Genomic DNA, 23,633 nt, shown 5'->3' with positions numbered 1-23,633 from the left:
ACTAAAGCAAATAAAGGGATTTGAAACAGAGATTAGAGCATGGATGGAATTCTGAAATTCATCTATCTAACAATACAAGAAAAATCCTTTCTTGTAGGAAAGCTATTCACATCTAAAATATAGAACTCCCTTTTACTTTGTAAAAAAAAAAAAAAAATTAAATTAACCAGAACTGACAAGGTTATACAAAATCCTAAACTGAATTTCATAGTCCTGCATGGTAAAAACAGTCAAATGAAATCTCACTGGAGGGAATCGAGGAAGGCAAAGCTGGGTATTGCTAAAACAAATTTCCATAATTACTTAGAGGAAGACTACCTGGCTCCTCCCAGGCTCTAGGTAGTAATATGTATTCTCTACATACAGTATTCCAAGTTTCTCATATTTTATTTGAATATGATCCATTATTCCATTTACAAAAGACACATGAATTTGAATGGATGTTTCTAGCTAAGATCATTAATGGCACTGTCCCAACTATATTAAGTTGGCAACCTAGGATATTTGAGGAATGAAGTAGGTAGGAGCAGTAAAGTGAACTGGAAAAGAGAAACTTAGTATCAAAAAACAAAGCAATGCTATGATAATTTTCATTACATCTTTTCATATCATTTAATAAGAACCTTTGTTATTAAGGTATTCAGTTCAGTTCAGTCGCTCAGTTGTGTCTGGCTCTTTGATTTAAGAAAATTTCAGTTCCTTTAATGAGAGCCTTTTAAGGATACTCTGAGTATCCTTAGGTTATACTTTAAAGTTTATAAAAGTTTATACTTTAAACTGAACTTGTTGCTACAGTAAGTAATATTATGCCAAAGCTTAATATTTTCTTTGCGAAGATTTTTAAAGGAATAAAAACTGAACAGTCCTTAATTTCCAAACTGAAAGCAAACACCTGTAATTTCATATAGAGAAAACATTGGCATTTTGAATTGACTTCAACAAAAAGATAGTAAAAATGCAAGTCCCATTCAATATCACTTAAGGTTTCCTTTTAAGACTAGACAGGAATACAGAAAAACTGATTTTCAGTCTCTTATAATATCTATCTGGCGGCAAACTTTTGACCTGTAAACCTTTCTTTTTATAATGCTGCTCAAAAGCAACCTTTTCTTAAAGACCAACGATTAGTAACTAAATTAAAATGTCCATATCCCACTTGGACACAGTAATAAAGAACTACTTAAATATACACAAACTTCAAAAGCCCAGAAATTTTGAATACATGTTCATTTCTCTCTGTCAGATTCCAGGTCAGTGAGGCTGAGTTCATGGCCAGAGCAGCACAGTACATGATTTCAGTTCCACTTCCTCATCTACCACTTTGCGTAAACAAGTGGGGACAAATTTAACCTCACCGGAGACACAGCTACCTGCTCTGTAAAACTGTGCTTCTACCTTTGATACATCATGACAGCACTGCAGTTCCTTCAAGTTCTTTTCAGCTTAAAGATTTATAAGGCTGTTTGATTCTTCTGTTTCTCTGCTACGTGGACAAAATCTATCTGTTTTTTGGAAGAAGGGATAAATAACAACTTTGGGGCAATTATCAAGCACATAGGATCCTTAGAATTGGGTTTTGGTTTTACTTAAACTAAAAGGCAAAGCTTTTAACTGAATTTCCAATTTTTTAACCAATGTGTTTCAACCTGTTTGCCATGTTCACTTTTGAGGAAAAAAGAATCTTGCACTCTCCTCCTGGAGACATTGATACTTCACACAAAAAAATGTGTATCCCTCTGTACCAGGAGATACATGCAGTCTATACTATGTTTTTGTATCAAATAAGTTTTTAAGCTTTACATTCTGTCATTTATATTATGGATACATACATAATTCAAGTACAAAATTACAATATATAATTTAGAAAACACATACATACCACTCAGAAATTATGATATATCCCTAGGGGGATATGATCACCCTCTTCTGTAAAAAGCACCAATGGGAAACATACTTTTACTAAGGTAAAACGAGCCTTGTGGCAAAGTTAACTTTTAAAGGGATCAATATATGCAGTGTGTTGAAGCTTCCCAAATAACATGATTATCCTTAAAATAATCACATTAAATAAGCCAAAACTATGAAAAATTGGAACTGCATTGCTGAAAATAATAAAGCTCCTCTGAATGAAAAATAAGACATTGCTGACTTCAGGGTTGTAACTTGACAAGTTGGAAACATTACCAGGGCTTCCCGCTTCCATTTCTGACATGGTGTCCAGGTTTGTCAGCTCTTTATGAAATAGTCGTCTTACAGTTCTGCAGCCTCTTCCATCTTGCCACCTATATCCATCTTCACTTTCCTGAAAAGAGTCTCTTCTTGGTCGGTTTATAACAGGGATTCTAGGTCCAGGTTTGTATTCTCTCCAACTGTCTGAATTACCGGCAAGTTCATCAGATAGCCATCTCTTACTCTGATCTTTGTGGTTGTCATTGATCCAAGTGGGTTGACTGTAAATTGGGTTCTTAAATGCATATGGATTGTTAGAAACAGCATACGGTCCTTTTCTGGGAGTATTCCCATAGTTCCCTGGTGTTACTTTTTTTTTGGGAAGGCCTTTTTCCATTTTACTGCTATGGCCTTTAGCATAATCATCCATTATTAAATAATCTTGTTGGGGGTGACCCCTTCTGAAATCCTCATCATCTGTAGTCCCTCGCTCTTTAGGACGCCTCACAAAATAAGGTTTTGTGGCATCTCCCATGGTCTTTGACTTCAGTTTTCTTCCTCTTCACCTGAAAGAAGGTGTTTTGGAGAAACATCAAACTATCAATATAACAAGGCATCATATCAAATTCACAAAATATCACACACTCATTGTACAGATGTATAAAAGCCTGCAAGAAACCTTTTTCCTAATTTCCATCACATTCCAATAATCAGTGCATTACATTAGAAGTGGGAGGCTTAGTTTTAGAATATCTTCATAGAAATTAGTACTATTTAATATGAAGATGAAAACTAAATGTCTTAAAAACTGTAATATTAAAAAGTCACTCATACCAAGCTGGTTGGCGTTTACCTATATAACGAAAGCTCTTTTCTTCAGAACCTTTCCCCCCGCCAAAAAAACCAAATACCTCACCCCGAGCCTGTACTTCAGAGAACTCCCCAGTCTTTTGAAAAAACAAGCTGGCAATTACTTTCAAGTGTTAATAGAGAGTAACCGAAACTTTGTGGAGGCAGTACATCTCTCGACTTCACTTTTCAGTCCCTTCTCGGTACCCTGGGGCCTCGGCTCCGCTCGCCACTATTCAGACCGACAGGCTCCGATCGCTTGGGCTACGGAGAGCCTGGGCTTCCGACCAAGGCTCCGCTCCGGTCAGAGGGGCTGGTTACGACCAAGGGTCAACTCCCGCTAACCACCCCAGTCCTCATTTCCCCACCCCAAACAACTTTGGTTTTGTCATGAAACAGCAATTCTCCTTCCTCGATCCCCAAGTGACCGCCCCACCCCCGATCTGCCTCAGTTTCCATCCTTTGAGTCGGAGACGGAAAAACAGGAGGCGTCTCCGCACTCCTGGCCACGAAGCCACCGCGGGGACCAGGAAGCAGGAAGTGACCCGCCTCCTCGATGGGGTTCCGGGGTCCCCCCCAGCCGGACAGGGGGTTGGGGGCGAGTGCCTTCACCCCTATCCCTTTTCCTCCAGTCCCCGCAGGGTTTGACACAAAGTGAAGGTGCGGACTCAAGCCTGAGAGCTCAGTCCTCGCCGGCCTGGGGGATCCCTGGTCCTCGCAACTGAGGCGAGGAGGCCGGCAGAGGATGGAGTCAACGTACCTCTCGGGCCAGGCCCGCCCTCAACTCTGGAGACCGGAGAACCCACCGGAGAGCCACCCCGGACGCGAGTCTGAAAGGGACACAGGGCAAGAGGCGCCCAGGAACACTCACCACCTCCGCCGCGGCCCCCCGCCTCTTCCTGTCCCGGCCGGGCTCCCTCTCCGTGTTTTCCTTCAGCCCCACTTCCGGCGCTCAGCGCTGTCTCATTGTGCGCGATTGGGAGGCGGCGGTGCCCCCGCCCGAGCGCTCTGTCGCGCACGCCGGAAACGCCCGCCTCACCCGGAGGGCCGCCCACCGCCCTGCCCCTCCCGCTTCCGCCGTCGCAGACGCTGCTGCGCCCCCGCGCTTAATGGGTGTCGGGGGTTCGGTCGGGTTCGGGGCTTCGGCTATCAGCTCTTGTTCGCTTGGAGGTGTCCTTACCTCGCTTCCTCTTTCTCCTGGATCTCTAAAGCACCGGGAAAGCGTTCGGAGGAAGCCTCTGGTTCTCCACGGGGAGACGCGGGGCTCGTGGTCTGGGCGCAGCAATACGCCCGGGTCGGCTCGGAGGCTCGGCTTTACCCCTGGATGCTTGGGGTTGTCTGTGAGCAAGTTCAGCCTGGGTCTGAGGCCTCGTAGCGCTTGCTGTTTTTCTGATAATTCGAATGATTGACCGTCTCTGTGAGGTCTTAGTTACCGACTCTCTAGAAACGCTAACGTTTAAGCGTCCACTGTTCACCCAGGTCTCCATGTGGCTCAGGGAAATGCCGTCCCTCCCTCCCTCCCTCCCTTAGATTGTGATTGTGCGGATTAGTTTCTCTTAAAAACAAAATCTTGTTTTGAAAAAAATGTATAATCGCATAGAATGACCAAGGAGGGCATTCATACGTGAATTTTTGAACGGATAACTTTCTAATGGAATTAGCAACTAACCTGTATTCCTTTTTCCCCCTTCTGTCTCTTTTCTGTTGAGTTTATCTTCCTTGCTGTCTATCTGCCGTGTTATAAATACTTTGAAAGCCTCGAGCAACTAATTAGGGAGTGTCTAGAAAATGCGACAGTTTTAATTTATCTGCTTTTTAAGAGCATTTAAATTTAAATCCATGAGATTCTGTGGGGATTATGGTCTTAATCCCCACACGTTCGTACTGGCTGTTGCCAGGCAACGTTGTGAGTGCTTTACAAATAATTACTCATTTAATCCTCACGACAGCTCCACTGGGAAAATATCATTATCCCCATTTTAAAGGTGGGGAAATAGTGTTCATGGTGAAGTAAATAGAGCCACTGGAGTCCAAACACTGATAAGACAATCTGTTCTTAACCACTGTCTATACTAAATGTGATTTAAAACAGGTGGGTACAACTTTTGTATAATGTTTTTTCTAGATGCTTTGGTTCTGAAAATACCTGATAAGCCAAGGCTCTGACAGGCAGACATTGACCTTTTATAAAGAGTCCAAAGGGAGTGTGATGATACATGACTGCATTTATTACATGGGCCACCACACCTAGTCGACTAATTCTGTATGGAAGAACTGGTTTAGGAAAAGTTGGTCTTGACTGTTTAGAGTTCTGGAGGAGTAGTAGAGGATACATCTTTTTAAGGGTCTAAAGTATTTTTTATTTGCATTTTTAAGTTTGGTTTGATTACTTTGGGGGTGTTATATGGAGGGAATACTGAGTTTCTTTGAATCTTTGAGGGCTTCCCTTGTGGCTCAGCTGGTAGAGAATCCTCCTGCAATGCGGGAGACCTGGGTTCAGTCCCTGGGTTGGGAAGATCCTCTGGAGAAGGTAAAGGCTACCCACTCTAGTATTCTGGCCTGGAGAATTCCATGGACGATATAGTCCATGGGGTCGTAAAGAGTCCAACATGATTGAGCAACTTTCACTTTGAATCTTTGAGGTGATTGCTTCATGGTTCAGACGTGTTTCCAACAATTTGAATTAGCATTGTGGGGGTTATCTGGTTTAGAGGTCATTAACAAATTGGAAAGGTCTTAACAAAATCTCCTGCTTCTGCCTGCTCTAAAATCTCTTAGGTAAATTATTCCAGGATCTTATGTTTATGATATAAGAAGTTGTGTAAAGTGAAAGAATTTTATTTCCAGTATGTGTTTTTGAACCTTGGTGAGTTGGTATATGCAAATAATTAAAACCTAGACTGTGCTGTTCCAAAATCAGCCATTTATTTAGGGTCATTCATCCTTTTCATTTTTTCAACAAATGTTGAACGCTTGATAAGTGCCTGATATATGGAAATAGTCTCGGTTCTCAAAGTGTTGAAAAATACAGTAAAGGTACAGAATGCCCTGAAATTGAAAATTTAGGAATTTGCTTAGATGAATGTACTCACACCCCACCCTGCAAGAACCCCCACAACTGAGCTAATCTTACCCTGGGCTCTACTTCCCTCTGGGAACTATGGGGAAAAAATTTTTAACTTGTCAGTTAACACATCTCAAGTCTTTGCTAATTCCAGTCACATCTTTGATGATTTGGTTTCTTGGATATATGCCCCATAGTTCACATTTCTTTCTCTACTCCCTTTGCATGCCATGTGGGGTTGTGATGATCTAGAGTCATAATGATTGAAAAGAAGTGTCCCTGGATGCATATCCACAAGCTCTTTCAGGGGTTTTCTTGCTTCTCTGGTCTTTCCAGTTTCTGTTCTTTGCCCTGTTGCTGGGTATCTGATACTGAAGTGATACTCAGGGACTCGTGGTTAGTTCACCCAGCTTAGTCCATCTCCAGTGGTTTGCCAACTTTGACCCATTTTCACTTGATGTCATCATGCATCTCTCCTGAGATCTAGCTGCAAATTACAGGAGATTTTCAATGTGCGTGGTCAACTACTTCTTCCTAATTGGCAGTCTCCTGGCTGCTTTGGAACCAGTCTGTTGTTCCACGTCCAATTCTAACTGTTGCTTCCTGACCTACATACAGGTTTCTCAAGAGGCAGGTCAGGTGGTCTGGTATTCCCAACTCTTTCAGAATTTTCCACAGTTTATTGTTCCACACAGTCAAAGGCTTAGGTGTAGTCAATAAAGCAGAAATAGATGTGTTTCTGGAACTCTCTTGCTTTTTCCATGACCCAGCGGATATTGGCAATTTGATCTCTGGTTCCTCTGCCTTTTCTAAAACCAGCTTGGATATCTGGAAGTTCACGGTTCACGTATTGCTGAAGCCTGGCTTGGAGAATTTTGAGCATTGCTTTGCTAGCATGTGAGACGAGTGCAATTGTGCAGTAGTTTGAGCATTCTTTGGCATTGCTTTTCTTAGGGATTGGAATGAAAACTGACCTTTTCCAGTCCTGTGGCCACTGCTGAGTTTTCCAAATTTGCTGTCATATTGAGTGCAGCACTTTCACAGCATCATCTTTTAGGATTTGAAATAGCTCAACTGGAATTCCATCACCTCCACTAGCTTTGTTGGTAGTGATGCTTTCTAAGGCCCACTTGACTTCGCATTCCAGGATGTCTGGCTCTAGGTGAGTGATCACACCATCGTGATTATCCGGGTCGTGAAGATCTTTTTTGTACAGTTCTTCTGTGTATTCCTGCCACCTCTTCTTAATATCTTCTGCTTTTGTTAGGTCCATACCATTTCTGTCCTTTATCGAGCCCATCTTTGCATGAAATATTCCCTTGTTATCTCTGATTTTCTTGAAGAGATCTCTAGTCTTTCCAATTCTGTTGTTTGGAACAGCAGACTCGTTCCAAATAGGAAAAGGAGTATGTCAAGGCTGTATTCTGTCACCCTGCTTATTTAACTTATATGCAGAGTACATCATGGAAAACGCTGGGCTGGAAGAAGCACAAGCTGGAATCAAGATTGCCGGGAGAAATATCAATCACCTCAGATATGCAGATGACACCACCCTTATGGCAGAAAGTGAAGAGGAACTAAAAAGCCTTTTGATGAAAGTGAAAGAGGAGAGTGAAAACGTTGACTTAAAGCTCAACATTCAGAAAATGAAGATCCTGTCATTTGGTCCCATCACTTCATGGGAAATAGATGGGGAAACAGTGGAAACAGTGTCAGACTTTATTTTTGGGGGCTCCAAAATCACTGCAGATGGTGATTGCAGCCGTGAAATTAAAAGATGCTTACTCCTTGGAAGGAAAGTTATGACCAACCTAGATAGCATATTCAGAAGCAGAGACATTACTTTGCCAACAAAGGTCCGTCTAATCAAGGCTATAGTTTTTCCAGTGGTCATGTATGGATGTGAGAGTTGGAGTGTGAAGAAAGCTGAGCACTGAAGAATTGATGCTTTTGAACTGTGGTGTTGGAGAAGACTCTTGAGAGTCCCTTGGACTGCAAGGAGATCCAGCCAGTCCATTCTAAAGTAAATCAGCCCTGGGTGTTCTTTGGAAGGAATGCTGCTAAAGCTGAAACACCAATACTTTGGTCACCTGATGCGAAGAGTTGACTCATTGGAAAGACTCTGATGCTGGGAGGGATTGGCAGGAGGAAAAGGGGATGACAGAGGATGAGATGGTTGGATGGCATCACCGACTTGATGGACATGAGTTTGAGTGAACTGTGGGAGTTGGTAATGGACAGGGAGGCCTGGCGTGCTGCAATTCATGGGGTTGCAAAGAGTCGGACACGACTGAGCGACTGAACTGAACTGGCTGCTTTACCATCTGTTTTCCTTGGTATTAAGAATCCAGAAACATCTTGACTCTTTTCAGGGACACATGGAATCTCAAGATATGTCCGAAAGTGCCAATTTCAGCTTCCTCTGCTTGACTTTAGGTTCCCCACAGCCCTGCTCTGCCAGGGCTTTTTTTGGGTGTAACTTCCCAAGAGGCCTCAGCATTCACTGAGTCAGCAACGTGACAATATCCTTGGCCTCATATACTTGCCCCTAGAGCCTGCAGCTCTCCCGTTGCAACTGAAAATTGGGGGTTATCTGAGGCTGCAGAATTTGTTTCTAGGCCATCTTCATCTTTACAGGCTCAACTCGCAAAAGACACCAGGAAGCTGCTGCATCTCCTTACCAACTAGCCCAGCACAGATGAGGTCCTTTCTTCCAGCACTGGACACAAGGCAGTGATGGAGGGAAATTAGCTATGTTTTCAAAAGGACATAGAGCTGGTTGGTGTGTAGGTCTGTGGCAATGTTGGTGATACAAAAATGGGAGAGGAAGAAAGGAAACTGCTACTAACTGTGTAACCACTGGGCTGAGTAATCAGTACTGTGTGTCTGATTTCTCACAATTCCACTGTTCCTGAATTATGCCAGGAAACAGGTTCAAAGGGTAAAGTCATAGGCGTATAGTAACATGGCTTAACTGGCCTATTTGCAAGGTGACCACAACCTTTTTGGACTTTAGCACTTAATTTTTTGTTTTTCTTTTTTTTTTTACTCTACCATGCACCAAGTTTCTCCCCGCTGACTGAACCCTGATACTGAGTCATTTCCTAGGCAGGTTGATAAGAAGTCTAGGGGTCCCCAAGGAGAGAGGGGTCTGGAATTCTCAAGGAGGAAGAAAGGATAAACTTTTTTTCCTCTACATTCCTTAGGATTATATAACAGTAATGTATCTTAGCCTGAGTACAGTCTCTGGATTAAACCTGGCTAATCCTGTTATCTTAAAATGTAAATTATGGGAGTAGGTCTGGTCTTTCAGTTCAGTTCAGTTCAGTTGCTCAGTCGTGTCCTACTTTTTGCGACCCCATGAATCGCAGCATGCCAGGCCTCCCTGTCCATCACCAACTCCCAGAGTTCACTCAAACTCATGTTTGGAGCCCCCCAAAATAAAATCTGACACTGTTTCCACTGTTTCCCCATCTATTTCCCATGAAGTGATGGAACTGGTTGCCATGATCTTCGTTTTCTGAATTTTGAGCTTTAAGCCAGCTTTTTCACTCTCCTCTTTCAGTTTCGTCAAGAGGCTTTTTAGTTCCAGGATTATATAATAATAATGTATCCTGCCTGAGGACAGTCTCTGGATTAAACCTTCTGGCTAATTCTGTTATCTTAAAATGTAAATTATGGGAGTAGGTCTGGTGAGGTCTTTACAACCTCCAGACATTCTTTGGATTAATTGGAGAGTATATAACTCCATTGCTAATAGTAGCAAGTGGATACCCCTTCTGATGTCTATGTCAGAAGCTTTTTCTATCTCCTTTATACTTTAATAAAACTTTATTATACAAAAGCTCTGAGTGATCAAGCCTTGTCTCTGGCCCCAGATTGAATTCTTCTCCAGAGGCAAAGAATCCCAGCATCTTTGCATGATTCAGCAACAACCTTTCAATACCCCCAGGAGCCAGTGTTTCTGAATTCTCTGTCCTTGAGACCACTCTCTGAAACTGCAGTCCAGTCGTCTTGGGCCATGGCTCCAGCTCTGCCTTTACTTTGATTTTCGGCAAATTATCTTCCCTCATGGTCTTCAGGTTCCTTGACTGTAAGCATGAGAAGAAACATGATGCCAACCATCCAGTCAGTATTCTTGACTGATTGTGAACAGCTCAGTTCTCATTAGTAACTAATTTTGGGGTATATATATATTAATAATGACTTGTCTTTATTGATTATTTTAAATCTGACAAGATTGCATTTATGTATTTTGAGGTTTATTTTTAGATTATTTTCTATTTATGATATTAAAATTTTCTCTATAGCTGTGATATAAAATCTTTTTTTCAAATATATGAGTTTAAAAAACCTTATCCATTTAAAGAAAATGTAATAATTATTGAGGGATGTCAAAAATCATGAAGATGATATACATATGATTGAACTTTGGGAAGCACTGGACCCAGTGATGGAGAGAGAAAATGCCCAGAATTAAAACACTGAGGCTGTCCAACATTTAGACATTAAGAAAAATAAGAAGCTGATAAGACCAAAGAAGGAAGAGAAATGGTGACAAGAGGGCTTTTAAGAGAGTGTAATGAGCTGTTCTGGCCTGATGGATGCCAAATGTACCAAAACTGCTACGTCCCCTTAGGAGGCGAAGATCCCTAACCAGCCTCGGTCAAGACATTTAATAACATTGGGTGCTGTGCTGTGTTGTGCTTAGTTGCTCAGTCATGTCCGACTCAGTGCGACCCCATGGACTTTCCAGGCTCCTCTGTCTATGAGGATTCTCCAGGCAATAATACTGGAGTGGGTTGCCATACTCTCTTCCAGGGAATCTTCTCAACCCAGGGATTGAACCCAGTTCTGCATTGCAAGCGGATTCGTTACCATCTGAGCCACCAGGAAGCCCAATATTGGGTGGGGTTAACAAAAATTTCCTGAAGCAGTCCTGCCAAGTAACATCTATTGTTTTGTAACTCTCCTGTCCTGGGCTAAACAGGTGGAAACGGGGAAGAGAGAAAAATGAAGGGGATGGGAAAAGTATTTAGAAGTCAAAGTTGGTGGAAGTGTGGAAAAGTTTTGCAATGCAGTGAGAAAAATGAAGCCTAAATTAGGATTGTACCAACAATATGTAAGGATAAATTATAGCTTGAAGAGTAGTCTTTATTAAAGAAAATGGAGTAGAGTTTGATAAAAATAGTAAAAAATATTAATGGCTCTAATCTTGAACTGTCCTGCTGCTGCTGCTGTTGCTAAGTCGCTTCAGTCGTGTTCGACTCTGTACGACCCCACAGACTCATCAGGCTCCCCCGTCCCTGGTATTCTCCAGGCAAGAAAATGGAGTGGGTTGCCATTTCCTTCTCCAAAACATGAAAGTGAAAAGTGAAAGTGAAGTTGCTCAGTCGTGTCCGACTCTTCAGGACCCCATGGACTGCAGCCCACCAGGCTCCTCTGCCCATGGGATTTTCCAGGCAAGAGTACTGGAGTGGGGTGCCATTGTCTTCTCCCTGAACTGTCTTAGTATTCTTTAACTGTTGTACTTTATCCCCTAGGCATGGAACAGTCTAAAGTGCTTCTCAGGGTGGGGCTGCCAGATAAAATACTTGGAAGTGAAGTCGGCTCAGTCATGTCTGACTCTTTGCGACCCCATGGACTGTAGCCTACTGGGCTCCTCCATCCATGGGATTTTCCAGGCAAGAGTACTGGAGTGGGTTGCCATTTCCTTCTCCAGGGATTGAACCCGGGTCTCCTGCACTGTAGGCAGACGCTTTACCGTCTAAGCCACATGTGCTGGATTTTAAAAAGCTTTGTTTATGTAGTAAATATAAGATGGGTTCCCAAGAAGCAGGGATAAACTGGTTTTTGTGAATTAGAAATTAACAACTCTACGGATTTCATACCGAGTGTCACATACTTGAACTAGGGCACATATTGTTTTAAAATTTATTGTTTCAGTTCATTACCAAAAAAACCTAACTCTAGCTATATGATAAGGTGCTTTTAAAATCCAAACAACTTTGTTATTGTATATATTTTATATGAATACTTGGGACATACTTATATTAAAACAATTTCTTGTTTAGCTGAAATTCAGATTATACTGGGTGTCCTGTATTAATTAGTTAATTTTTTTGTTGCTAAATTTGGCTGTCTCCAATATTTTTGGGAGGCTTTCTGCTAGAGCTTAAACTCTGGGCAAAGATCCATCAAACTGGAGTTACTTGTTGATGTCACATTTTCTTCCTTGCTGTTCCTCTTTTCTTCCCTTTGTACATATGTATATTCTTTCGCTGACCCATTTGAGAGTTAGTTGCAGATATCTGGATGCCTTGGCCCCCAGACTTAGCATGTGTCTTTTAAAAGTGAGGATATTTTCCTGTGTAACCACAATGCAGTTACCACTCTCAGTATTAGTGATGTAATACTACTTTTTAAATATGCAGTCCATATTTCAATTTCTGCAATTGTTCCAGTAATGTTCTTTAGCATTGTTTTATTATTTTTTTGTATTAAAGATTTGAGAAAGGATCATACATTGTATTGGATTTATTTTCATGTCTTTTTAGTATTCTTTATTGTAGTACAGGTTGACAGTATTTTTTTCTTCCTTTTTTTAGTATTTCATTCATAATATTGATACTTTTGAAGAGTCCAGGCCCATTATTTTGCAGATGTCTTAAGTGTTTCCCCGCGGTTAGACTTAATGTTAAACATTTTTGGCAGGAGTGCTGCGTAGATGATGTATCACACATCTTGAGTGTCACAACATCTGAGTGATGTATCACACATCTGCGCATGTCACAACAGAGGACATAAGACATGAATATGTCCTTTTAATGATGATAGGTTGGATTATTTGATTAAGGTGTTATCTACTGTTTTTCTCCGTTATAAAGACTCCTTTTCCCTTTGTCATTAATAAGTGACTTGTGATGGAATACTTCGGGCTATGTGAAGATCTTGTTTCATTGTATTTCACCCAATGGTTTTAGTATCTATCATGTATTACTGTGGTGGTTATGAAATAGTGCTTTTCTATTTCTCATCTCTTTTATCTTTATTGGCATTCTTTTCTAAAGGAGGGCTTTCTCTTCTAATCACTTCAAAAAAAAAAAAAACACTAACTGTGGACTCATGGATTCTATTTTATTTAGTGTGTTATAATCCATTCCTGTCATTATTTACCTTGATGCTCATATTGTCCAAAATTTGGCAAGTGGCAGCCCCTTAAATGTGTTCTTATATCTCTGACATATCTTCCTCAGTTTGGGGTACTTCCTTAATTTCTGGCACAAGAAAATGCTCCATGCTCACCTTGAAATTAGGAATTTTCCAAAGGGCTTGGAGAATGGTGTTTAGAAAACACGCCCTTGTGTGCTCATTGCTCTGGAGTGAAATTGCTTTTAGGTCCTCTCAATGGACAGTACTAGAAACTCTTAAAAATCATGAGTTCATAATGATGCTGTAATTGATACCCAATCTGATGGAATTCCACCTCCATTTCATGTTTGTTCTCCCACAGTGAACCCCCTGCTTCCTTAGAACATCACCGTTTACTCCTTTGCTCATTTCTACAGTGTACACAAAACAGTTTCAGAACTGCTTCATCAACATCATCCAAAACAAGCTTACCAAGTAAAGGTCAAGATTTTTTGTCCTTAGAATATATCCCACTGAAAGTGTATCATTAGAATAATTTGTTATTATGTTCAGATGTTTTTTGGATTCTTTTTTTCTTTGTAATTGTCTTATTAACTTGGTTATAATCAAGCTTATTCATTTGTTTCACTTTCAGGTCCTCCTACCCACCCATTCTTGTTTAATTTATTGTTTTAATATATAAAATGTTAACATGGTTCAAAATTTGAAACTACATAAAAATTATATTCAGACAGGTCCTGTCCCCTTTCCATCTTTTCCATTTCATTTCCCAATCCCCATAGATAATCAAACTTGTTTCCTGTTAATCTTTTCTGTGTTTATTTTTGGTAAAAAGTAGCGATACATGTATCCTAACATTCATTGTAGCACTAATTACAATAGCCAAACATGGAAGCAACCTGAATGTCCAATGACAGATGAATGGATAAAGAATATGTAGCATACACACACACACACACACACACACACACACACACAGGAATATTACTCAGCCATAAAAAGAAGGAGATAATGACATTTATAGTAACATGGATGAGCCTAGAGATTACCATACAAATTAATCAGAAATAGACTTGTAGACATAGAAACAAAGTTATGGCTACCAAAGAGGAGAGGGGGAAGTGACAAGTCAGGATTTTGGAATTAACATATACAATTGTTTGTTTTGTTCTAGTTACTAAATCATGTCTACCCCGACAGGCTCCTCTGTCCAAGGGATTTTCCAGGTAAGAATACCGGAATGTGTTGCCATTTCCTTAGGATATCTTCCCAACCCAGGGATGGAACCTGCATCCTGCATTGGCAGATGAGTTCTTTACCACTGAGCCACCTTGGAAGGCCAACTACATAAAAATTAACCAACAGGGTCCTACTACATATTTGAACAGAACTTTGAACAGAACTATGCTACAATCAAATGAGACAAAATTTTCAGTCTCTCTGTAGTTTTATGTGAAGAAGGCAATGGCACCCCACTCCAGTACTCTTGCCTGGAAAATCCCATGGATGGAGGAACCTGGTGGGCTGCAGTCCATGAAGTCGCTACGAGTTGGACATGACTAAGTGACTTCATTTTCACTTTTCAGTTTCATGCATTGGAGAAGGAAATGACAACCCATTCCAATGTTCTTGCCTGGAGAATCCTAGGGACAGTGGAACCTGGTGGGCTGCCGTCTATGGGGTCGCACAGAGTCCTACACGACTGAAGAGACTTAGCAGCAGCAGTAATTTTATGTACAAAAGAGTAACTTTTATAAGGATCTTGAGGGCAATGACCTTCAAGATGAAGCTTCATTTTGTAACAGTATTGCAAAACAGTTTGATAGGTTAAAAATAAAACATTTTCTGATTTGAGTAAGTTGTGTATTTGCTTTGCAGTTTGATGAAAGGTTAATAATAATCTACTTGGTGTTACAAAAGGCTCTCACTTTAATTCTGTGAGATACATTGGGCAAGAGTTATTGCCCTAGTATATAGAGGAGGAAATTGAAACTGAGTGAGTTTTGGGAACTAATCCAAAGCCATGTGACTAATAAGTGTCAGGGTCAGAACTAAAATCTCAGGTTGTTTGATTTCTAATTCAGTATTCTTTCAGCAACTGATGACTAAATACTGAATTATGAGTTTACACACTTGGAGTTTATGTTTTGATGGCAACTCAAAATTGGGAGTTTTTCCTTGCATGTTGATGGAAAGTTCATTTAAAAATACCAGTGATTTAAGTGCAATTATTGGGTTAACAATTAAATGTTTACTTTTCTGATTTGGGGTGTACTGTTACACATTGATTGGTAGTCAGTAGGAATGATGAGATAACTGGAAATAAAGTATAAATGTGTTTCATTTGCCATTTTCAAACTTTTATGGGGATTTCTGTCGATTTCCCTTTGCCCTTAAAGTAAAGACGTACCATCACATAATCCACAGGCCCCAAGGAACCTGTCTGGTCCTTCCCTGCCTTCCAATGCCATGTTGCCCGTTTTCCTGGGCTGTCTGCCCTAGCCACACTTTGCCTTCTTTCAGTCTTCAAACCTGCCACCCAGGGCCTGTGTACGTCCTTGTCTTCCCAGGGCACTTTTCTCTCCTTTCTTCACCAAGTTAATGTCTCATCACTCAATGCTCACATCAGTAAGATCACTTGTTCAGGGAAGCTTCTCTGACTTCTCTGGCTGGGCCAGTCTCTCTGTTATCTTCTCTCATAGTGTCGTGTCCTCCTCCTTTATAGGTCCTCTCATAGTCACAATGTTACCAAAGTTTGCAATTACTTGGTCAATGTCCATCTTTGCCACTTGTGCACAGACACCAGGAGAACAAGAACTCTGGTTTTGTCTCCATGGTGCTCCACAGCCTGGTGCGGTGCCCAGCACATAATAGAGAGTTCAGCCAGTACTGATGTATCAGTGATGGTGTGCATGGTTGCATGCATGCATGAACCTGGGCACTTCCCTTGGTTGATGCACCACTTTCATACCTTCCCATCTTCCCTGGTGGCTCAGATGGTAAAGCGTCTGCTCGCAATGCAGGAGACCAGAGTTCGATCCCTGGATTGGGAAGATCCCCTGAAGAAGGAAATGGCAACCCACTCCAGTACTCTTGCCTGGAAGATCCCATGGACAGAGGAGCCTGGTAGGCTATGTTCCATGGGGTTGCAAAGAGTTGGAGGACTGAGCGACTTCACTTTCACTTTTCATTTTCATTTTCTCTAGGTCTTTTTGACTTTTGCATATCTGCTCAAGACATGGTCTTTAGTAGATACATGTTTGTGTAACCATGTTGCCTCTCTAGCTCCTGATTCTGCAGATATATTCTCTTTTGTAACTTCTCAACTCAGACATAAACCCCATACATACCATAACCCACTCATAAGCTTTCACAGATTTAGCCGTCTTGGTGAGAATTTGAGGAGCTATCTCTTCCATGGCTACCTACCCTCGCATCATTCCACTGACTCTTCTTTATTCTCTCTCTATCCCAGTTTCCTCTTCCCTCCTGACTCTTCTTCCACTCCAGCAGTGTAACAGGCATCTCACCCCATGCAGGGTCATTTAGCAGAAGCCATGATACCAACCAACATCTGTGACCCCCCAGACCCTTTCCCAACAAAGGTGCAAGATGAAGTCTAGTACCAGCTATTAAAAGTAAGTAATAACAAAGAAATACAATGTTGCTATGCTATATTAGAATATCATTTCTGGTCAAAGTTCGAAGACTGTCCAGTGCTGTAGCCCGTGGCATCTGGGGAGAGATTGGTGGAAGGGAGGATGAGAGGAAGTGAGGGTAGTGAATAACTCACACTTCCTAAAACGTGTTCTTTCTTGTTCAGTCACTAAGTCATGTCTGACTCTTTACAACCCCATGTACTGGAACACGCCAGGCTCCTCTGTATTCCACTAACTCCCAGAGTTGCTGAAATTCATGTCCATTGAGCCAGTGATGGTATCTAACAGTCTTACACTCTGCCATTTCCTTCTCCTTTTGCCTTCAATCTTTCCCAGCATCAGGGTCTTTTTCCAGTGAGTTGGCTCCTCGCATTAGGTGGCCAAAGTATTGAGCTTCAGCAAAAGTCCTTCCAATGAATATTCAGGTTGGTTTATTTTAGGATTGACTGCTTTGATCTCCTTGCAGTCCAAGGGACTCTCAAGAGTCTTCTCCAGCATTACAATTCGAAGCATTTGTTCTTTGGAACTCAGCCTTCTTTATGGTCCAATTCACATCTGTATATGACTACTGGAAAAACCATAGCTTTGACTCTATGGACCTTTGTTGGCAAAGTGATGTCTCTGCTTCTTAATATGATGTCTAGGTTTGTCATAGCTTTCCTTCCAGAGAGCAAGCATCTTTTAATTTCATGGCTGCAGTCATTGTCTTCAGTGGTTTTGGAGTCCAAGAAAGTAAAATCTACCACTGTTTCCACTTTTTATGCTTCTGTTTGCCATGAAGTGATAGTTTATTTTAATGTTAAGTTTCAAGCCAGCTTTTCCACTCTTATCTGTCACTCTCATCAAGAGGCTCTTTAGTTCCTCTTCACTTTCTGTCATTAGAGCGGTATCATCTACATATCAGAGGTTATTGATATTTCTCCCAGCAATCTTGATTCAGCTTGTGACTTATCCAGCCTGGCATTTCTCATGATGTACTCTACATATAAGTTAAATAAGCAGGGTGACAATATACAGCCTTGTCATACTCCTTTCTCAGTTTCGAACCAATCCATTTTTCCATGTCTAGTTCTAATTGTTCCTTCTTGACCAGCATACAGGTTTCTCAGAAGACAGGTAACATGGTCTGGTATTCCCATCTGTTTAAGAATTTTCCACAGTTTGTTGTGATCCACACAGTCAAAAGCTTTAGGGTAGTCAATGAAGCAGAAGTAGTTGTTTTTCTGGAATTCCCTTGTGTTTGGCATGATCCAGTGAATCTTAGCAATATGATCTCTGGTTCTTCTGCCTCTTCAAAACCCAGCTTGTACCTCTGATAATTCTTGGTTCAGGTACTGCTGAGGCAGTAATGTTCCATCTTCCTTTTGCAATCATTTGAGCCTGCTGGAATTTTCAAAGTAGGTGTTTCTGCCATCCTCAGTTCTTCTTTCAAGTTTTGTTGCATTTCTTCATCCAAAGCGATCTTAATAAGCATGTCTTGTGTTACTGTCACTTTAGGGTCTGAGGTTTTGGTGCCTACCCTGGAGAGCTTTAGTTTTATTCTGTTCCAGGTGCTTGTAAGAGTGAGCCTTTATCTAGACAAATCAACAACTGCCATCTCACTCCACTTTAAACCATCATGGAGCCCTTTTTGTGTGCCAAGAGCTGAACTGTGGTGGTTACCTGCGTTATCTCCTTATATCCTTACAACTGCCCTTCAAGATAGACCCGACCATTATCCCCATCATATAGGGGTGGAAACTGGGACTCAGAGGGGATAGTAATCATGTTCTAAGACACACAACTATTAATAGCACAGCCAGGTTATGAACCTCCAACTCACCCCAAAGGCTGTGAGCCTAAATGTGAAGGTATTTACCATGGTTGGGGGAGGAGGGGATGAGGAATGAAAACCAGTATTTTGTTAGGTCAACAGATATGTTTGCACTCTCCATATAAACAGTGCAATTTCCCCATAGGAGTCACATCAGAAGAGGCAGTAAGTCCTAAAAGCACACTGGTGAACTTGACTGTCTTAACTGCTATTAGCTTTGTTTGTGCATCAGTGTCTTTTCTTTTGCCATCATCTTTTTTTGTTTGTCAATCAAAGTGTCTCAACCAAGCTCTCATCTGGAAAAACTGTCTATAGTTTTCTAGAGAAAAATCTGCTTCCCTTTTCACTTTTTTCTAAGGTCTCTTCCCACAAAAGGCAAAATCCTTGAATTTGTATCATTCCTGGCATTAGTGAACCAGGGTCAGAAACCTGTGTAGGTTTTTTTTTTGTTTTGTTTTTTCCTTTTTTTTTTTTTAATTTAAATTTTTATTTTTACTTTATTTTACTTTACAATACTGTATTGGTTTTGCCATACATTGACATGAATCCACCACGGGTGTACATGCATTCCCAAACATGAACCCCCCTCCCACCTCCCTCCCCATAACATCTCTCTGGGTCATCCCCGTGCACCAGCCCCAAGCATCCTGTATCCTGCATCAGACATAGACTGGCGATTCATTTCTTACATGATAGTATACATGTTTCAATGCCATTCTCCCAAATCATCCCACCCTCTCCCTCTCCCTCAGAGTCCAAAAGTCCACTCTACATATCTGTGTCTCTTTTGCTCTCTCACATACAGGGTCATCATTGCCATCTTTCTAAATTCCATATATATGTGTTAGTATACTGTATTGGTGTTTTTCTTTCTGGCTTACTTCACTCTGTATAATCGGCTCCAGTTTCATCCATCTCATTAGAATGGATTCAAATGTATTCTTTTTAATGGCCGAGTAATACTCCATTGTGTATGTGTAGCACAGCTTTCTTCTCCATTCATCTGCTGATGGACATCTAGGTTGTTTCCATGTCCTGGCTATTATAAACAGTGCTGCGATGAACATTGGGGTACATGTGTCTCTTTCAATTCTGGTTTCCTTGGTGTGTATGCCCAGCAGTGGGATTGCTGGGTCATAAGGCAGTTCTATTTGCAATTTTTAAAGGAATCTCCACACTGTTCTCCATAGTGGCTGTACTAGTTTGCATTCCCACCAACAGGGTAGGAGGGTTCCCTTTTCTCCACACCCTCTCCAGCATTTATTGCTTGCAGACTTTTGGATCGCAGACATTCTGGCTGGTGTGAAGTGGTACCTCATTGTGGTTTTGATTTGCATTTCTCTAATACTGAGTGATGTTGAGCATTTTTTCATGTGTTTGTTAGCTCTCTGTATGTTTTCTTTGGAGAAATGTCTATTTAGTTCTTTGACCCATTTTTTGATTGGGTCGTTTATTTTTCTGGAATGGAGCTGCAGGAGTTGCTTGTATATTTTTGAGATTAGTTGTTTGTCAGTTGCTTCATTTGCTATTATTTTCTCCCATTCAGAAGGCTGTCTTTTCACCTTGCTTATAGTTTCCTTTGTTGTGCAGAAGCTTTTAATTTTAATTAGATCCCATTTGTTTATTTTTGCTTTCATTTCCAGAATTCTGGGGGGTGGATCATAGAGGATCCTGCTGTGATTTATGTCAGAGAGTGTTTTGCCTATGTTCTCCTCTAGGAGTTTTATAGTTTCTGGTCTTGCATTTAGATCTTTAATCCATTTTGAGTTTATTTTTGTGTGTGGTGTTAGAAAGTGATCTAGTTTCATTCTTTTACAAGAGAAACCTGTGTTGGTTTTTAAGGTAAATGACTTCTTTCTCCCCGCCTCCCCCCCATACATGTGTGTTTGTGCGTGTGTGTGCGTGCGTGCGCACACACACCCACACTACCTTTGCATAGTTATTATTAAAAATATAGACTTAAAAACTCTTGGGTTCAGTTAGTCTATTAAAATGACTTCAAAATACGTTGAGTTTGTGTAAGAGCGGAGTGGGGGTCAGTTGCAGTGTCAAGATCGAGCACACTGTGAACCAGCTCTGGAGCCCACTTACAGACCACAAAGATTTATGCAACGGGATGGCTAATGACAGGCTCCCTTCTTGAAAAATGGAATGACTCAGAATACAGATGTTTCGCCTACCCTTGCATTTGAAGTTAGGAGCAGGCTGTGGCAATTCCCAGGGAGTCTTTGAATCATCTGTTCTTATATTTTCTTATGCCATTGCTCTTTTTAGAACAATCTAGTACATGTCAGCTGAAAGAAAAGTTACTTGCAGAGAGTACTTTGCACATACTTTTTATGCGGGGATGGGGACACAGAGTTCTCTTTCTTCCTCTCCATGTGGGAACATGGTGATGAGAATGAGTTAATAATTCTCAGAGAAATAGATGAGTTCTTATGAACCCAGATACCTAGAGAACTTCATGAAATGAAGTCATTTCATTTTAACTTTAGTCCTGGGGTGTATAAAGTGATGAAGACATGGTTATTTCACTTTAATAGATAAATACTAACACAAAGGAGATGAACCAGAGAAACCTGAATTTGCGAATAGTCTTGTGAAGCAAAAATAAACCGGGTATCTATTGCGAAATCATTTTTGGTGCAGTATGCCCCAGGGCTGTGTCACTCCTGGTATTTTTTTCCATCTACATAAGAGTGTCCCAGTCCAAGCAGATCCTGGATTTAGATAAACAGACGGTTTCTTTTTAGATAAATCAGATGAGGTCCTAGATTGTGCTAGCACAGGAGAAAAGCTTATTCTTCTGTTTGTCAAGTGTTCGTCTTTACTAAAGCATTCTGTAAGGCACTAAATCCTGGTTTCCACCATGTTTTATGACCACCTCATTTCCTGGGATTCTGGGAGGAGTGGTGGAAAAGGTGGTTGTGGTTTAGTCGCTAAGTTGTGTCCGACTCTGTGACCCCTTGGACTGTAGCCTGCCAGGCTTCTCTGTTCATAGGACTCTCCAGGCAAGAATACTGGAGTGGGTTGCCACTTCCTTCTCCAGGGGATCTTCCCAACCCAGGAATTGAACCTGGGGCTCCTGTGTTGCAGGCAGATTCTTTACCATCTGAGCTACAAGGGAAGCCCCAGTGGAAGAAGAGGCAACAATATTAGTATCACAGAATTTTAGGTCAAAGTGTGCTTCAGAGGAAATACTCCTCAAATGTCCCTCAGATGTATGTTCATGAACTGATGATAATTAGATTTTCAGCATTTGAACAAAATGAAAAGCAAATAAAGTATATTTTGTGTAATGCAACATGTATTCAATTTAAAAGAAGATTAAAGAAAATATCTGTCCTACTTTTCTAGTTTGGGGGGAATGAAACCTTCATCTTCTACCTTTTCTTTGCTGCCCCCTTTTCTGTGAATGAAACTAGAATATGTCACCCCAAAATATGTCTCTTTGACAGGAAAAATTATTTTAAGCTGAAAGCAATTAAGCACAAATGTAGGAAAGCCTCCGCCTTTTGTGCCTAAAGTCAGGGTATAAATTCTCCTTTTACTGGAGATGGGCTCTTAGCAGCCCAGAGACACCAGAGAAATGTAGGAACAAACCTTACTCCACTAGTGCCCTCCCATACAGTTACCTCCCCTCAGCTTGCCACTTTTGAAGCCTAAAACTACTTTCTTTTGTCCCATTTCTCTAAAGACTGTGCTTTGTTGAAGTTGCTATATAATCTGGAGTTCTAAGCCATTGCTTTGAGTTACTCTTCTTTTAGGTTTCTCCTGACTGATGTGAGTTGCATGCTTTGTTTTTCTCTTGTTAATTTGTTGTTGTTGTTAAGAGCCCCAGCTAAAAACCTAAGATGGATAGAGGTAAAGTTTTATTTCTCTTGCACCTGTCAGAGGAGAAGAGGCTCAAGAAACTGAGACCCAAGTGGGTCAGACCCAAAGTATCACTTTGGCCCTGGGCTGCGCAAGGGCTCAGTAACACTGTAAATCCAGTCCAGAGGGCAGTCTCCTTCTCCCTCCTTTGCAACCAGATTCAACCAGATCCTCTCCACAAGGCGAATCTGACTCATACCCAGTCACAATCAGAGGAGGTGGAGCAGAGACAGAATTATGGCTTGATAGAGTGGGCCAAGCTTCCCAGGGGGCTCAGTGGTAAAGAATCTGCCTGCAGTGTGGGAAATGTGGGTTCAATCCCTGGGTTGGGAAGATGATCTGGAGAAGGAAATGGCAACCCACTCCAGTGTTCTTGCCTGGAAAATCCCATGGACAAATGAGCCTGATGGGCTACAGTCCATGGGGTCACAAAAGAGTTGGAAATGACTTAGCAGCTAAACAACAACATAATGGGCTGGGCTTAGCCTGCTTAACCACTGAAAGAGACATAGGTGCAGTGAACTCTTACCCAGACCTCGCCCACCAATGAGCCATGCCCAGTAAATGTCAGCTCATCTGTTGGTGCTTTTCCTTTTGGATGGCATGAGTGTGGAGTGGAAACTCTCTTTCCAGCATTGGCCTAGATGTGGAAATGTTGGAGGAAGATCCTCCATGAGCCAAAATGGAGAGTTCAGGAGGGCGGGGCTGGCTATAGAATTTACTGAAAGAGCCTCAATGCTTTGACAGTTTCATTGCGTCTGGCATTACTGCATAGCTGAGAGTTGGAGAGAATCATAGAAGAGAATCATAGAATGGAGTTTGTAGTTCCACAATCAGAGTAAGAGATTTTTCATAGTTAAAAATTTTAAAATTGTAAAATATATATGAAATTTACAGACTCAACCATTTTTAAGTGCACAGTTCAGTGATATTAGGTATATTCACATTGCTGGGTAACCATAACCATCATCTATCTCTAGAACTTTTTCACTTTTCAAATTGAAACTCTGTACCAATGAAACTATTGACCATGCCAAAGCCTTTGACTGTGTGG

The 23,633-nt window shown here is 41.3% G+C and overlaps 1 protein-coding gene across 33 annotated transcripts in view; it reads right to left on the bottom strand.

Annotated features, from left to right (window-relative positions):
- The window catches only part of TUT7 (terminal uridylyl transferase 7), a 58,551-nt gene extending 54,170 nt beyond the window's left edge, over nt 1-4,381 (bottom strand). For 20 of the 33 annotated variants that reach the window (XR_011254264.1, XR_011254265.1, XM_069575762.1 and 17 more), the window contains exons 1-2: nt 3,890-4,381; nt 2,185-2,735 (exon numbers count right to left, since the gene is read on the bottom strand). Coding sequence is in view for 31 of the 33 variants with exons in the window: in XM_069575762.1 (XP_069431863.1) it covers nt 2,185-2,704 (520 nt within the window). In the remaining 2 variants the exon portion in view is untranslated. Of the gene's footprint in view, nt 1-2,184; nt 2,736-3,143; nt 3,653-3,778 lie in introns of those variants that run through there. The other 13 variants (XM_069575764.1, XM_069575770.1, XM_069575774.1 and 10 more) reach the window with 2 other exon arrangements.
- Between the last annotated feature and the right edge of the window lie 19,252 nt (nt 4,382-23,633).

This window comes from Ovis canadensis, chromosome 2, assembly GCF_042477335.2.
Source record: "Ovis canadensis isolate MfBH-ARS-UI-01 breed Bighorn chromosome 2, ARS-UI_OviCan_v2, whole genome shotgun sequence".
Classification (NCBI taxonomy): domain Eukaryota; kingdom Metazoa; phylum Chordata; class Mammalia; order Artiodactyla; family Bovidae; genus Ovis; species Ovis canadensis.
The sequence above is the reverse complement of the archived record's forward strand: the minus strand, read 5'-3'. Positions and strand labels throughout refer to the sequence as shown.